We start from the raw sequence: 14,745 nt of genomic DNA, 5'->3' as shown, positions 1-14,745 counted from the left end.
TTTCTCCCCTCTTCCTTCCCTCAAACAGTGCGGTGTCCTCAGCTGACCTCTAATTCGTCTTGTTTGTCACCATTTTTCTTCATCTGCTGTCATTCCGGAGACATTTTTGTGATCACATTCTTCCTGTGATTTAATAGACAGCAAGGGACCAGACTAAAAAAAGATTTCACAATCTCTGAGGTCCTGAATGCTCCCTCCTCCAAGTTGCTTAACTGTTTGTTATTTTTGCTCTATCTTCAGTTTGCAAATAATCAATTTTTTTAATGGATTAGCTGTTTGGCAAGTAATCGTATTGCTGAAAGATATATGCAGAAAAACAAGGAAATGATTCAGTTCATTTTTGTAATGCAAGTTCACAGCAAATGTCAGTCTCCATTAGATGCAAGTACTAAGTAAATGACTATAAGCAAAGTGTGTTTTTGTTCAGAAATGAAAAAAAAAATCATGCAAGGCTTCATTATAGGATAAAGAATAGAAAAATAATAAGAATTTAGACAAGAGACTAAAATGACACTGAATGAAAGAGTTGCTGTTCAAACAAAATCACTGTGCAAAGAAGATGACTTCTGCTTTTCAATCGACAGAGGAAGTGGGTTTCCAGGTGTTGGTGTCACAGATAAATCCTCTGACTTAAACATCTAGTGCAGCCATTGGCTTGTCCAAATTACTGAGGCCTGGTTTAACAGAGGAGCCTATAAAATTGAGATATTGCTGGATCAATGGCTCTGTTTTATACTCATTCAGCTGGAGAAAATGGCCATTAAAACCATTTTATTTTAATTCCGACAGGCACTAAATTAACTTAGACAATTTATGAAACTCTGAATAACCGAAAGAGAAAAAAGAAAAAGAGTGGAGCTGGATGTCACCGGTGGAAGTCCACAGAGTAGGAAAAGAATAGGGCCCAGAACTGAAGCTTGAGGAACCCCACAAGATGAGGCTTTCTAATGTGAACAGATTCAGATGAAGGCTTTTTCTCAGACAGATGTGATGCAGGGGTGTAGTTTATTTTTATATTCATGACCTGGACATAACTGGTCCAATTTATGCCATTGGCTTATGAACACATAAGCACTTAAGCCTACTTTCTATGGGAATAAACAAAAACAAAGATTGCACAAAGTTAATCACTATCTATAGCTTCATTAGAAATCATTATTTTATTCACATCACACAAGTTTGATACAATAACACAAAAATAAATGATAAATCTAACCATAAGATTTATCAAAACAGAAAGTACATCGCAATGATATGAACAGATGTTACTTTATTTTACTTTCTTTACTTCAAAGGCTTGGAGGTAAAGATAAACTGATCCATCAGGTTTGTAATCATTAGCATAAATCAAAGAGGTTTATGTCTGAATCTCAATAGAAAGAAAATGGTGACGCACCTTCCAGCACTGAAAAACCTCGAGAGGGTTTTAATCGTCTCAACCAAAGACGAAAAAGAAGTGAATTCAGGTTCTGGTTCTAAAGAGTCGAGGGGTTCTGTCGTTCTTCTTCTTAACAAAACACCTTATTTTCTGACTGGACTGGCCTTTCCACATTTCCTATGCGTTTGTTGCCTCTTCACAACAAGCCAGGTTTGCTTTGCATGTTGAGTTTACAACAACAACAACAAAACACAGTGCAAGCCAGCTGGCCGTTGGTTCAGAGTCCTGAAGCAGCTTTGTTCGAAGCGTTTCAAAGCAGACACTCAGCAGTCCTGAGTGGGACAAAGTGACTCAGGTGGACCTTGGACTTTTAGCTCTGACACACTGAGAGCGTTAAGTAACACAGTCAGGAAAGACACAGACACAGAGTGCAAAGTAAGTCCTCCATGAACTTGATGTCCCCTACCGTTTTTCTTTTTTCAAACTGCATCCCGTTTCATAAATAGAAGGTTAACACTTCAATATAAATAAATGCTAATGTACATTTTTAATAGATTAATAGTTTTTGCCCGTTAATCTCTTCACTAGATTGCTGCAGCAAATGTGCCCAGCTTTATCAAAAGTGAGCTGTGCCAAAAGCATAACCAAAGTGAGCAAACCTTCGTCGGTGTAGACCGAGCACAGGCTTAATGTATGATGGTAGTAAGTAGCATTATTATAGTGTTTTTCCACTGCCTGCAGATGGCACTTGATGCCACGTTTGATGGGAGTAGACCATATTTTGAGGTTTTTCTGACCTCTCCAATTGCTGGAAATCAAATTAAATGCTCTAGAACAAATTACATGTTGGATAGTTACTAACTTTAGACGTTGCATCCTAAAAACCTGTAGTAATATTGCCACTTTGTTAGTAGGGTGTATTTCTAGTTTTGAGTTTTCTTTTAATTGAAACTAAGTTATGGTTTGGAATTTGAGGCATTGTTAAGATGTGACTTGAAAGACCACATCAAAAGTGTCAAAACTTCACGTTTACATAGACAAAAAAATATGTCGTTCTGTGGTAAATGTTAAAGTTAAAAAAGTATGCCAGTTAAGTTGTTGGTGATGTTTGAAAGTTTTAAAGAGGAGCTATAAAGACCAAGAGTGGGACGAGGGAAAAAGTAAGGGCCACAGAATAATCGAGGAAGTTCTGGTGTGTAGGTTGGGATGTCAGGGGGTCTATGATGTGGGATGAAGATATAGGGTGAATAAGTTTCTCTCCTAACAGTCTGCCTCTGACCACAGCTCTTTATGGTCTGCTGTGACACATTCGTCTGTGGAGCCAAGAAGCTGTGGACAGCAATGGTAGAAAGAGCTCAAATAATTGCATGTGAAACAAAACGTACATTTTGCAGACAATTGTTTCAAGTGTCACGGTTAAATGTTGCTGTCGTCTATGTTATGGCCCAATCCCAATACTCGCACGACTCCTCCGCCCCTCTATGAAGTGTGGACTCAGCCGAAGTGAATATAAGGGTTTGAATGTGCAGGGTACATTAGTATCTCTGAAAACAACAACAAGATATTGATTTTAAAGGTACAGCATAGGTATTTCTTTTCCAAAATGTTGAACTGAGTTTTGTTGTGATTTGCTAAATGCAAAGCAGAACTGAATGGTTAGGGTTAACCCTCTAACCCTAACACAAAGGTACAATAGAGTGAAACAACATTTCAATATTTCACCTTTGAAAACAGATTTTTAAAAAATTTATTTATTCTTTTGTAGTAAATATTGGCAAATTTCTGCCTTTTAATTCAAAACGTCACATGCGGTGATGAATTGTGGGTGATGTACGTCACCAAAGTCCTCCTGGATGTGGGCTTAGCAGAAGTGTGGAAGTAGAACCCAAAAGGGGCGGGGCTAAAGACAGACATGGAAAACTGGGACCCACTAGCCACTCAAACCCCTCAACACAAATCTGGATTTGAAGGACACAAGAGTGGAAATGCGAGTATTGGGACTGGAGCTATATGACTTATTGTGGGGGCAATATTGGTAGTGAAAACTCTCTTTTATAGTTGTGAGATTTATAGAAATTGAATGAGACTATTTCTTTATGCTCAGTGGCAGCCCAAAGCAGAATGCATAAATCCCTAATATATAGACTTCTCGCTAAAGGAATCAGTTTAATAAAGTTTATTGTACTCTTTGATCGTCAAATTTCCATTCTGATGGAAAACTTGCCGCATATGTTTGAGTCTCAAAACTCTCCACATGAGCACGAGATCTCCTCTCCTCGCCGCCTTTGTTGGCCATCATTTTCTCTCCCCTCCTCTCCCACCTCAGTCCCCACTGAGCCACCTCAGTCTGCGGTGAATGAACGGTGTCTTTACTGAGCTTAGAGACAATCAATCAGCCGTGAGCTGCCTCCAGCGGCTGGCTGTCTCTGTCAGACAGGTCCGGAGGGGGCTGAGGGTGGTGAGGGGTGGCATCGGGTGGGGGCGATATCTCACAATGCATCCGTCTCGCACAGTTGGGTCTCAAGGTACGAAAGTGCGACTGAAAGTTGGACTGGAGTCGCTGAGCTAATCCCTGGAGATGATTACATCTTGCTTTTTTTTTTTTTACTCCTTGGCTTGCCATTTTTCTGTCAAACGCTCATAAACAATTTACTGCATGTCTTCATTTGTTTACTTTATATTTCATGAGTACACTGATGGAACGCCTTATGGTGCAGCCATCTTTAACTTGGTTATTTATTAGTGGTACAGACATTGACAAATTTGTTGAAGATGTCTAACAAGTACTAAAAGAAATTAGTCTTTTACTACTGTTACCTAATTTCACACTTAGCATGTCTTGGTGGGTGGGGGGGAATCCGAAAATAGAAAAATAAATATTTTAGCAGAATAGCTAGAGGCAAAATTATCACTACTCTCACCATTTTCTTTAAAATAAAAGTAGCTAAAGATTGTTTCAATTTAGGCTTAACTTTTCTTTCGGATTCTTCAATGTTTCTAGAAATGTCTAATTGGTATTTTGCGACTCTTCATCTTGAACCTAAAAAGATGGGCTGTCTCTGTGCTTCCTCATAAAGCAGATATAGATATATCTTTCACAACTGTGAGTTTACACAAACTGTAGTCACCAGTCATCACTATGTCTAAAGTCTGCACTGTAACTCGCTACGTGTTATTTTGAAAACAGTAATTGAGGGCAAACTTATTGTGCAGATCTTGTTGTTGCATGACCAAAAGCTTAAGAATATCTGTCACCTTCTCACCCTCTGAGAGTCAAAAACAGTTTTGTGAGTCTTCAAAAAGCTCTCCTTGATGGAATGAGACTACGTATGGCATCATAAGTTCTTTTTGATACTGAAACATTTCAAATTTAACAACGCCGGAGAAAAGAGAGCCGTATCGAAACCGTGGCCAATCCAGAGGGACGGTGCAAAGAGGATTCTTCTTTACTGCTCAAACGTTACTTACAAACTGTTCTGGTGGAGACTAATGGCCGTCCTATTGACAAAAGACACTTCTCAGGGTGGGTGACGCAACGGTGCTTTTGTTTAAAAAAACCCCCAGTTTTTTCTTACTGTAGGATTTCTACTTTTAAATAAATTTTTTCAAACAAATAGTTAGATTTCTTGGACAATGACTGGCATAGAACTGTTTGGATGCAATGTAATGGGACAACAATGGGGATCCATTTTTTGAGGGAGCGAGTAAACAGTTTTACTTTTGTCTTTTTGCATAATTTTTCTTTCTTTTTTTCCCTTTTTTTCTTGCGTGTTTGAAATATTTGACCTTTTTCTGTTACAGGCTAATACACGGAGGCCAGTTTCTAAACGGTCTGGCCGGGCCAACCATAATGAGCGCCGGGCCGTACCTCTCCACCACATGGTTCGCCCCCGACCAGAGAGCAACGGCAACGGCCGTGGCCTCTCTGCTCTCCTACCTGGGAGGCGCCGCGTCGTTCATTGTGGGACCTCTCTTTGTTCCAGCTCCCAACGACTCCCAGACGGGCACCGCGACCGCCGCACCGCCGTCCACCGCCTTCATCCGGAACAGAATCCAGCTGGTTATGTATGCAGGTACGGGCGGAGGGCAGGGAACTCACGAAGGCACGCGCGATCGATGGCACATTATTTCGACATTGTGTCTGCGCCGTCAGGGGACAGAAACACAATCACGCAACAGGGTTTCAAGAATCTTACATAAATGCCAAGAACTCCAGCTATAACCCTCATAACTGTGCCTCTGAAAAATAGCTTGCTGGGACTGTTATGCTTAACTGATTCAGAAAATTAAAAGCATGATGAAAAGAGAAACAAGTGTGCTGTTTGTTTAATCTAAGGTAGTGTCATTAATTTTTGAAGGACACAACAAGCATAATTTATCAATTGGAAGTTCTTGAAGGTCATGAAAAGGAAAGAAAGATTTCCTACTTGAGGTCCAACAGGGCAATATTCACGCCTATGGAAGAGTGAAACGAAACTATAAGAAGTCCCATTTGCGCATCATGTCACAATCCCACCACTCTTGGCTCCGACTCCACATCGGTCCACATCCAAACAGACTTCACTACAGAAGTTGCGGTCGATGCTCCACAAAAGGCGGTTGCTATTAGCTGTGCTTTCTTTTTATTAGCTTCCGTCGTCTCGTGTAACAGTGCTGTTGTATTGCTTGACAGTCATAAAATTGATCAATAGATGACAACGTCCACGATCCCCCGTGAAAGTGGGTAAACCGTTCACACGCAGAAGGGAATATCGCATACCAAAGATGCGATTTTGCAATCGCATCTTTGGTAAACACAAGCAGCTTGTAGCGAACACAATATTTTGCACAAAATTGGAATTGCGCATCAAGATCTACTGTGTGAACGTAACCTTTGACTTGTGCTTTATAGACAGGAGGATTGACTTAAATAGCTTGTCTGACACTCAAGTACTATAAACAGTCTTTCTCTGGTGCGATCAGTCATAAAAGCAAGGCAGTGTTTGAGTAGCAAACTGCAGCTCTGACAGGTGACGCTTACATTTTCCTACGAAAACAGTGTGCTTCATTTATTAGCCGGTGTTACATACTCAGTAACGAGTTACCTAGTATGTTTATGTTTGATGGAGAGTAATGATAAGTCTCTCCAGCTGAACACGATGTTAAGTGACTTCAGGTCATTTTGAGACAAACAAAACTTACATCTTATTGTGTCACTGTTAAGCTTGCACTTCAATTCACTTATGACTTATCAGAATAAAAGTCCCCAAGAGAAGTGGGGTTGTAGTGTCAACCAGAGGATATTGTCAGACACATTCATTTACCGTCATGCCTTCTAGTCTACAATTTGAGTCTTCAGAGGACTCTTGAGAAATGTCATTGTTGACTTTTTTTTTTTTTAAAGTCAAATTGTCGAGTGTCTTACTGTATTCGTGAAACTAACTTTCAGCGTCTCTGTGCTGTGGCAGAGTTGGCGGCGATCGGGGTGTTTTTTGTAGCCGTCCTGCTCTACTTCCCGTCGCGCCCGCCCGTGCCCCCCAGTGTGGCCGCAGCCAGCCAGCGGCTCAGCTACAGGAGCAGCATCTGCAAACTCCTCAGGTAAACGTCCTCATGCTCACAGACCTACCCTCACCTCGACTGCAGCATTTCGCTCTCCTGACTGTGATTGTGGAGGTCCATTTCCACAGAAACTGCTTTCCCAGTGCTGTATTGTTTCATGGCCTCATTTCAGTCAGAAGTCAGTGGGTGTTGGGGATGTTTTTGAAGAAGCTTCAAAGTTTTGTCCGCAGAGTCTGGCTTCTCATTTGCAGATGCTCGAGGCTCCTACAAAGAGCCAGTCCAGCAATGGATGGTGGCCATTGATAGAAAATCAAAGTTGTTCTCAAAGAAACTCCCCTACCCTTCCTCCAGATTCTTAACGGATGATTAAGTAGTTGCTGTTTTATACAAGTATTATTCCCAACACACGTGTCTAATGTTCAGACAGAGATGGTCTATTAAGACAAGGCCCTTGAAGTCTGTGGCATCTATTTGTTGTTTGTCTATTTCCACCCCCAAGAGACTCAAAGAGGAGGTAAAATTGAATCACACTTTATTATAATCCTGTGCACCCCCCTTCCTACCTCCACCCCTCTCCCCTCTCTTCACACCATCACACTTTCCATCAAGGGCAAGTTTATCCCCCTGGGCCACCAGGAAGCAGCAGCGCCTGAGAATCAGTGCTTGGCTTGTTAAGGAATGACGCCTGCAGCAGTGGCCGGGGAATAAAGGCTGCAGAGGGAAGAAGACAAGCTGAGCGACGGCAGTCAGGGAGTTGGCTTAACTTTCTGGGCTGCATTTGTTATCCTTGAGTAAAAAAATCACTCCACTGTGGCGGCCGGATTTTGAGAGGCTCGGCACTCCCCACTGTAGGAGTTCCTGTTGACAGACGACAGAGACCAGGCAGATAGAAACCCAGTGGGGTGGTTCTGGACAGAGGTTTACACATTTACACGAGGTTACAAATGGGAACTCGAGGTTCTGCTGCAGTCGTGATGGGTGGCCTGCCCATTCTGATTTTAGCTGATAACAATTATTTGATTTCATTTATTTATTTTTGCAACTAACATCGTCAGTCAGCAAATGGATTAGTGCACCCATGATTTCTACCTCTGAAATGTTTTATGTTTGGCTGCATTACAACCACAAACTCCAATGTGGTCTATATTGGACATTTTGTAATTAAAAAAAGAAACTGTAGTGAAAAGGAAAAGCCAAGATGTTTCTGTTGTTAAAATTGACTCTAAAAGTTGGTCATTCATTTGTATTTTGCCACATTTTCACTAAATCTAAACCTTTAGTTTGTGACACAACAAGCAAAGCGTTGGCTGTTCTTGTCAGTCAGTTTGAGGCTCTCCATGAAGTCTCTAGTAGTTTGGTACATGTGGGGGAATTGTTGCAAAATATCGCAAGCTCACTGAGATTGGATTAATTTTTTTCACTTAACCTTTATTTAACCTAGGATAGGAACTTGGTGAGATTAAACATCTTATTTGTTTTGTACATGCATTAAGAGGAATAGTTTTGGTCCAGCTTCATTTGTTGCATGTCTTGAGAAAACTCCCATTGGAATTTTATATGGTTTTCTTTCAATAATTGATTTTCTTTTGCCACTTTTCCATAACATTAACACTTTGGAGAGCACAACCTCTGTTGGTTTGAGATCTATGATTGGTTGATCCCACATTTGTACATGTTCCCACCTCAAGTCTCTTTTAAGCTGGTCCAAAAGTTACGACGAAAATGACCATTAATTTGCGATGAATATTTGTCTGTCCAGCAGCCGGAGTTAGCGAGTTTGAATTTTGAAATGAGAAATGCAGGATTACACATAGTGACTTTGAAGGCAGGTGCTGCACGGCAGATCGCTTGGTATTCCTGACACCTTCCCACTGATGTATCTGCTCATCCATTTACCCTGTCAAGATCTAAGCACACGCTAATGATCTTCAGCTTGATGCGAGCTTCCAGTTGCTCACATCTGCTTCCACAGCAGCCGCCTAATTAAAACCCTGGCTGTGTCTTCGCATTGTGTGTGTATATATACACACACACAATGTATATTGTGTGTGTGTGTATATATATATATATACACACACACATTTTTACCTCTGGGAGATCAAACTCCTCAGACCAAAAAGCTGATCATCCCTCCTTTCCCGTCAGACACACTTTAGTTTTGAAAGTTGTCATCTTCATGCATTCGTCTCCAGCCTGCTGGGCCAAGGACAAATGGCACTTAGCTGATGACACCCTCTTTTTGAGACCTCCTTGGAGACTCCTGCAGAGGCATTTCATCACTGCCAAAAACTGGAAAGTTAAAGCACACCTAGCACGTGCTTGCTTTCCTTTGGATGTCTATATAAGGTCATGTATAAAGATAAAGGTGCTTGGGTATTGATTTTTTGCTGTTGTGGCAAGGTTAATGAAAAGGGTGCTCAGGAAGACGAAAAAAAAAAAAAAAAGACCCACAGAGTGCTCCATCAGAGGGGCTTTTATGATTGTCCCGCCACGCCGTCACCAAGGCCAAGGAGCCTCGTGTTGCTCAGGATGGAGCGTGCAATCTGCAGCGGGGAGAGAGCTGGAGTTTTCCGTTCGCTATTTTGAGGCGAAACAGCAGGCGAGGTCCACCTTTGCAAGAAAAGAGTGCGCACATTTTCCCAGAAAGCTCACTTTTGTTCTCTGCTCAACAGTTAAAGCCACGGAGTCTTCCTTCTGCAAAGCGCGGTTCAATAAATACTGGAGTTAGTATATGAAGCAAAAAAAAAGAAAAGGAAAACTCTTTGAGTCCGCCGCCTGCTCTGCCAGCCTTGCCTCATTTGTCAACCGCTTAGTGTCTCTAATCGCATTGTTTGGGCCGAGTAGGTGGCTCTGATTTTTAAATTAGTTTGCCACCTCACTGGGTAAAGGTGATTAGATTTTTGTGTTCCCAGTGATTGTATTCTAGGTGTCATATGAGTGGAGAGGTGCCGCACCATCCGAAAGAGGAAAGTGAAGTGGGCACGCTTAAGCCATTGGGGAGCTGGTTTTGTTTTCCACTGATGACAAACGGCACAGAGTTTGTGTTAAATACTGCAGCGCGGTACTAGTAGTCTGCCATCATCAGCTGGGAAATGAGCTGCTGGGTAGTTTCATTTATTTTAATGAGATAGGAATAAGCCAAGCCAAATCAATCCAATTTGTTTATCTAGAAGGTCTTTGTAATTTACCGCTGTGGTCAAATTACAATCTACAAAATGCCAAAGTGAAAATTGATTTTTGATCAAAAATAATGACAAAGTTGATAAAAGCATGCAGGATAAAATAGTAAAACGTTGTTGATCATTACTAATTTATGAACTAAATTAAAGGGTGAAAGATCCATCGGCATTGGCATTTGAACGATTTTCCTCTCTTTCTTTAGAGACGATCGTTTATTTTGTTTGTCAGCTACACGTGAGTTGAGTTGACGTTCTTACGGTATGAAAACATTTAGTGTTCGTGTTCCTTGACAGACAACCAATCAATCATGTAAAACTTTCAATTTTCTATTTTTTTCAACCAATACCTTATGAACTAGAACTCCAGCTCATGGACTCTGGATGGTTAAATACTTTTGGACACCGAAAATGAAATCGGTAATAAAAAATGTGAATTTCTTGGGACTGTGAGCTCTTTGTGTTCAGGATTGACTCGTTTTCTTTCTCGCCTTCAGTAACTTCCGTTTCCTGATGATTGCGTTGGCCTACGCGGTCCCTACAGGAGTGATCGGCGGCTGGTCTGGAGTCCTGGACATGGTTCTGACTCCAGCCAAAGTCAGCCAGGTAAGATCCAAATTATTACAGCGTGAGCACAAAAAACATGTTGAATTTGAACAGACTGTGATTTTCTGTGTCCTTTTGGTTTGTGAGCCAAAGCGCACCATTTTTCATGGTTTTAAAACGTCAATTATTTTAAATAATAATACTAATAGCAGGGGAGTATTTATTTGTATGTCAGTCCTACTTTTCCGCAGCTCCACAGTGTGTCCTTGTCTTAATTTTATTCCTGCTGGGTTATTTGTTCACATTTCTCACACCTGTCAGATGGTCATCTTTGCTTTCCTGATGTCGCCAGAGTTTTGGACGCGTTGAGTCGGGGTCGGTTTGTTGTGCAGCTCAGAGAAAAACACTCCGCTTCATTTGCACCTCCCTACCTTCCACCCATGTCGAAACAGGCGTTATTTTGAGGTTCTCGTCAGACAGCTGCCGCTTCTGGGGAAATTACACACAGGAGAGCAGAGGATGGGACGTTTCTTGTCACACCTCTGCTTTCTGCCTCTCTCTGGAAAGAAGGATGCAAGTCTCAATTTCAGTTCAGTTCCCCCTCAAATTCATCGCAATCTTTTCATCAGTGCTCGTTAACGTTGGTGAACTTTATTGCTGGGATTTGTGCATGTATTTCATGGAGGACAAACGAGAGAGCAGACGGGCGGAGGTTGCTAAAGAGGGGGGGAAAAAATGTTTGTTCAGTGACAGTTTGGGGTTGTCTGAATGAATAAAAGATCATATTTAGACATCTTGTGCGAAGCCCAATGTGGGCTTACGTACTCCAGCCACATTTCAACTCATCCTGTCTGTCGGTGAAAGCTTTAGAGGTGCTGTTCAGATCCATAAACTATGCAGATAAAAGCACATGACACGGGCGTCCTGTGAAACACTAAAGGCATCATGTTCGTCACCCTTCGTGTTTTGAAGTGAAATTCATTTATGTTGCATTTCTAACACAGATGACTTTTTCTTGCTTGTGCCCATAGAAAAGTCAGCGTCACAGAAAGCATTAGTATAAACGTAAGAATAAAATGTTTTGCTGCTGTAGGACTAATTATTGCTTTCAGTTTGAAATAATAGTACTTAGACTGTGTCACACATTTGTTGTGTGTGAATGCCGTGACGGGGTTAAACGGTTGTGCTTTTGCTCTCGTACCAGTCCGTGAATCCAGCACACACACTCCACACAAACAGGTGTGTGACTTTGTCTCTTCGGCCATTTGAGCCGACGGCACAGCCGCTGCGATACCCGATGCTCTGCTCTCCTCTGCCCTTCACTAGTGTTGAAATCCACGTCATGTCGGTCATACTTTATACTCCACCTGCATTTGATTTGGCTGCTTTCCTTGGCGTATGTCCATTAGTTTTTTTAATCGGCCTTTTTCATAATTGAACACCAGATAACACGGGAGCTGCTGCTGCTGAATGTTTTTTTTCTGTGCGTGCTTTGATTGTATCTAAATAAATGCATCACTAAAAAGGCCGGATCATTTTGTCCAAATCCTCCTGTAAATGTAAAACAGAAGCATCGACTTCAAGACATATGGTGACAAAGTAGCTCCCGTGTCTCTGCTGTCATCTTTGAGATGTAAGCTCCCACTGCATGACCTGGAAATGCACCCACACAGATTAACAAGTTGCATAAATTGATTCTGCAAGCAACAAGCACAAGAGCAAAGGCAAAAAAAAAAAAATTAAAAAGTCTCACTGGATGGTAGATGGTACACCAAGAGGGATGTGAGAATTTATAACATGTTTTTTTTGTTGTTTCAGTCCCATAAGTACCTGCTGTCTTACATGACCATGAGCAAGATTTTCAGAAGAAGCTAAGGTGTTTGGAGAGTATACTAATCTCTCAACAAGTGTTGTTTTTCACAAGTCGTGTAGCCATTAATTAAATAATTGCTTCTGGTTTTACTTCATCCATCAGCGTATACCCTGCAGCAATGCCTCACACCTTTGCCAAATCAAATAATTTTAGCCAGGTTTTATGGGCTTTGGGAGCCACAACAACTACTTCAGGCCCCCTTATAACAGCCTGTTTTAATAGCTGCCAATATACCTCATTGTGTCAATACTCACAGTAGACACTGCCACAGAAGCGGAAGCCTGGTTCATACGGTGAGACTTTTATGCCAGATTTAGACGTGATCTTCCCCTTGCACTGTCTTATATGACGATATACGTGAGCTCTCTCGGGTTTTGAAAATCACCTGACAATTTTCAAATCTTGCTGTGTGGACCGGGCGTCACCCCTCGGTCGGCAGTGATTGGCCCTTCGCGTTCAAGCAGCTTTGCGATTCCCAAGCTGCATTTTCTTTTGAATATTTCCCACCTCTTCCATGGAAAAATCCCCGAATGGACAAATTTTCCACATAATTTGGAGTAGCATTGCACAAAAAGAAAAAAAAATCTGTGAATAGGTTGGGGTCTACTGTATACCATGCCTACAGGTGTGTATCATCATAGGACGTAGATATGCAGGTGTATTTATAAGACTGTAATGAGGGTACTTAAACGGGCTTTCATAAGAATAGCTACAGTTTTCACTTTCAAAGCGGTTCTTTTGGAGAGGAACCGCTTTGTTCAAAGCGGTTCCTCATTAAAGCACAAAATGATGCAGAAAGTGACAATGCTTTCTCGCATACTAAGGGATTAGCATTCTGAAGGTTTTTTTTGTTTTTTAAAACATTGGAAAGTATGCGGGATCTGTGTACGACAGGCCCATTCAGAGCCGAACTTCCCGTCACCATAATGACGACGTTTCAGGAAACAGGTGCTCCACTTTGCTCATCAGTCATCTGCCTTCACCGCTTTAATGGATATGCATTTTCAATTCAAGCACCCAGAAGGCTGATCCAATGTGTCTAAGCTTCTTTTAGTTTCCCCTCGGAATCGATCTCCAAAACGCTTTCCAAGGCCCGATTTGACCAGAGTACAGAAGCTGCCTTTTCTTCCAAGTTCAATCCGACGTGTGGCTTTTCAAGATTACATGAAAGCCATCAGGAGAACGAATGTGTCGTCAAAATACAGCTGATGGTAAAATTTGTTTTGACTTTTGGTGCGAGTGAGTGGATTATTGAGAGAGCAAATTAAAGACAACAAACATGGAAACGGGTGTAAAGCCCTGAGCCTTGGATTTACGTTTTTATCGCGGCAGTCGCCTGAAGCTTATTAACACACTTTAAATATAGACGAGATGATTAGGCGTCAAATCTGCCCTTTCTAAGGTTTCCAAGGCGCTAAGAATACCGCGGTTAATTAACTCTACATCCGCTCCTGGTGCACAATAATTCAGATTTAGGAATTGGAATGTCTTAGGAGCCTATTTATGTTTCGCTTCCTCAATAAGGGTAAAAAAAAAAAAAAAAAAAAAAAGAACCCAAATGTTTGATTGCAATTCTCACAATTAAAATGTGTCTTTTTAGCTCTTTGCTGCACGTTGGAGGATGCAGTTCCGTTTTGAGAAACCCGGCGGTCCTCCAAAGGACACTCCACAGGGAGTCATTCACACCAAGCATAATAGCATTCAGACATTCATCACTCACTATGCCAAAACACATTTTATGTTCAACAACTATGGCAGTCCACTTTTATTTATTATTGCCTTCGGTGACACGTGGGCGCAGAGGATGATCAAGCAAAAAGCGCCGGATGCTTGTTTTGACTCGGTTCCCTCGCTGTGTCGTCCTCCATCTGGTCGGATTTGGTGAAAAGTGAGTCATTGCCCCGGGGAGGCTAAACGGTGCCGCTGGCACTTGCTTGTTTTCATCTGGGTGCCTCGCCCTGATTGGTTGTGTGTTTGTGTGTTGGTTTGCAACAACTGCAGCATTTTACCTGCCATTGATTCTCCGACAGTCCCCTGGCCATAACATCCTGTGTCCTGACTTTGAGCAAATGTTCCAGCGTTGGCTTCCATTCCTCTAAATAGAAGCGGGACAACAATCCTTTTTACACACACACACACACACACACACACACACACACACACACACACACACACACACACACACACACACACACACACACACACACACGCGCGCAATACTGTCAGACTAGGCA

General features: G+C 41.8%; 1 protein-coding gene across 1 annotated transcript in view; it reads left to right on the top strand.

Annotated features, from left to right (window-relative positions):
- slc49a4 (solute carrier family 49 member 4) overlaps positions 1-14,745 on the top strand; it is a 41,296-nt gene that overhangs the window by 8,446 nt on the left and 18,105 nt on the right. The window contains exons 3-5 of the mRNA XM_055031287.1: positions 5,180-5,451; positions 6,826-6,955; positions 10,590-10,698. Coding sequence (XP_054887262.1) covers positions 5,180-5,451; positions 6,826-6,955; positions 10,590-10,698 — 511 coding nt within the window. The remainder of the gene's footprint in view (positions 1-5,179; positions 5,452-6,825; positions 6,956-10,589; positions 10,699-14,745) is intronic.

This window comes from Poeciliopsis prolifica, unplaced genomic scaffold, assembly GCF_027474105.1.
Source record: "Poeciliopsis prolifica strain line A6 unplaced genomic scaffold, Auburn_PproV2 SCAFFOLD007, whole genome shotgun sequence".
NCBI lineage: Eukaryota > Metazoa > Chordata > Actinopteri > Cyprinodontiformes > Poeciliidae > Poeciliopsis > Poeciliopsis prolifica.
This window is presented reverse-complemented; position numbering and strand designations above follow the sequence as displayed.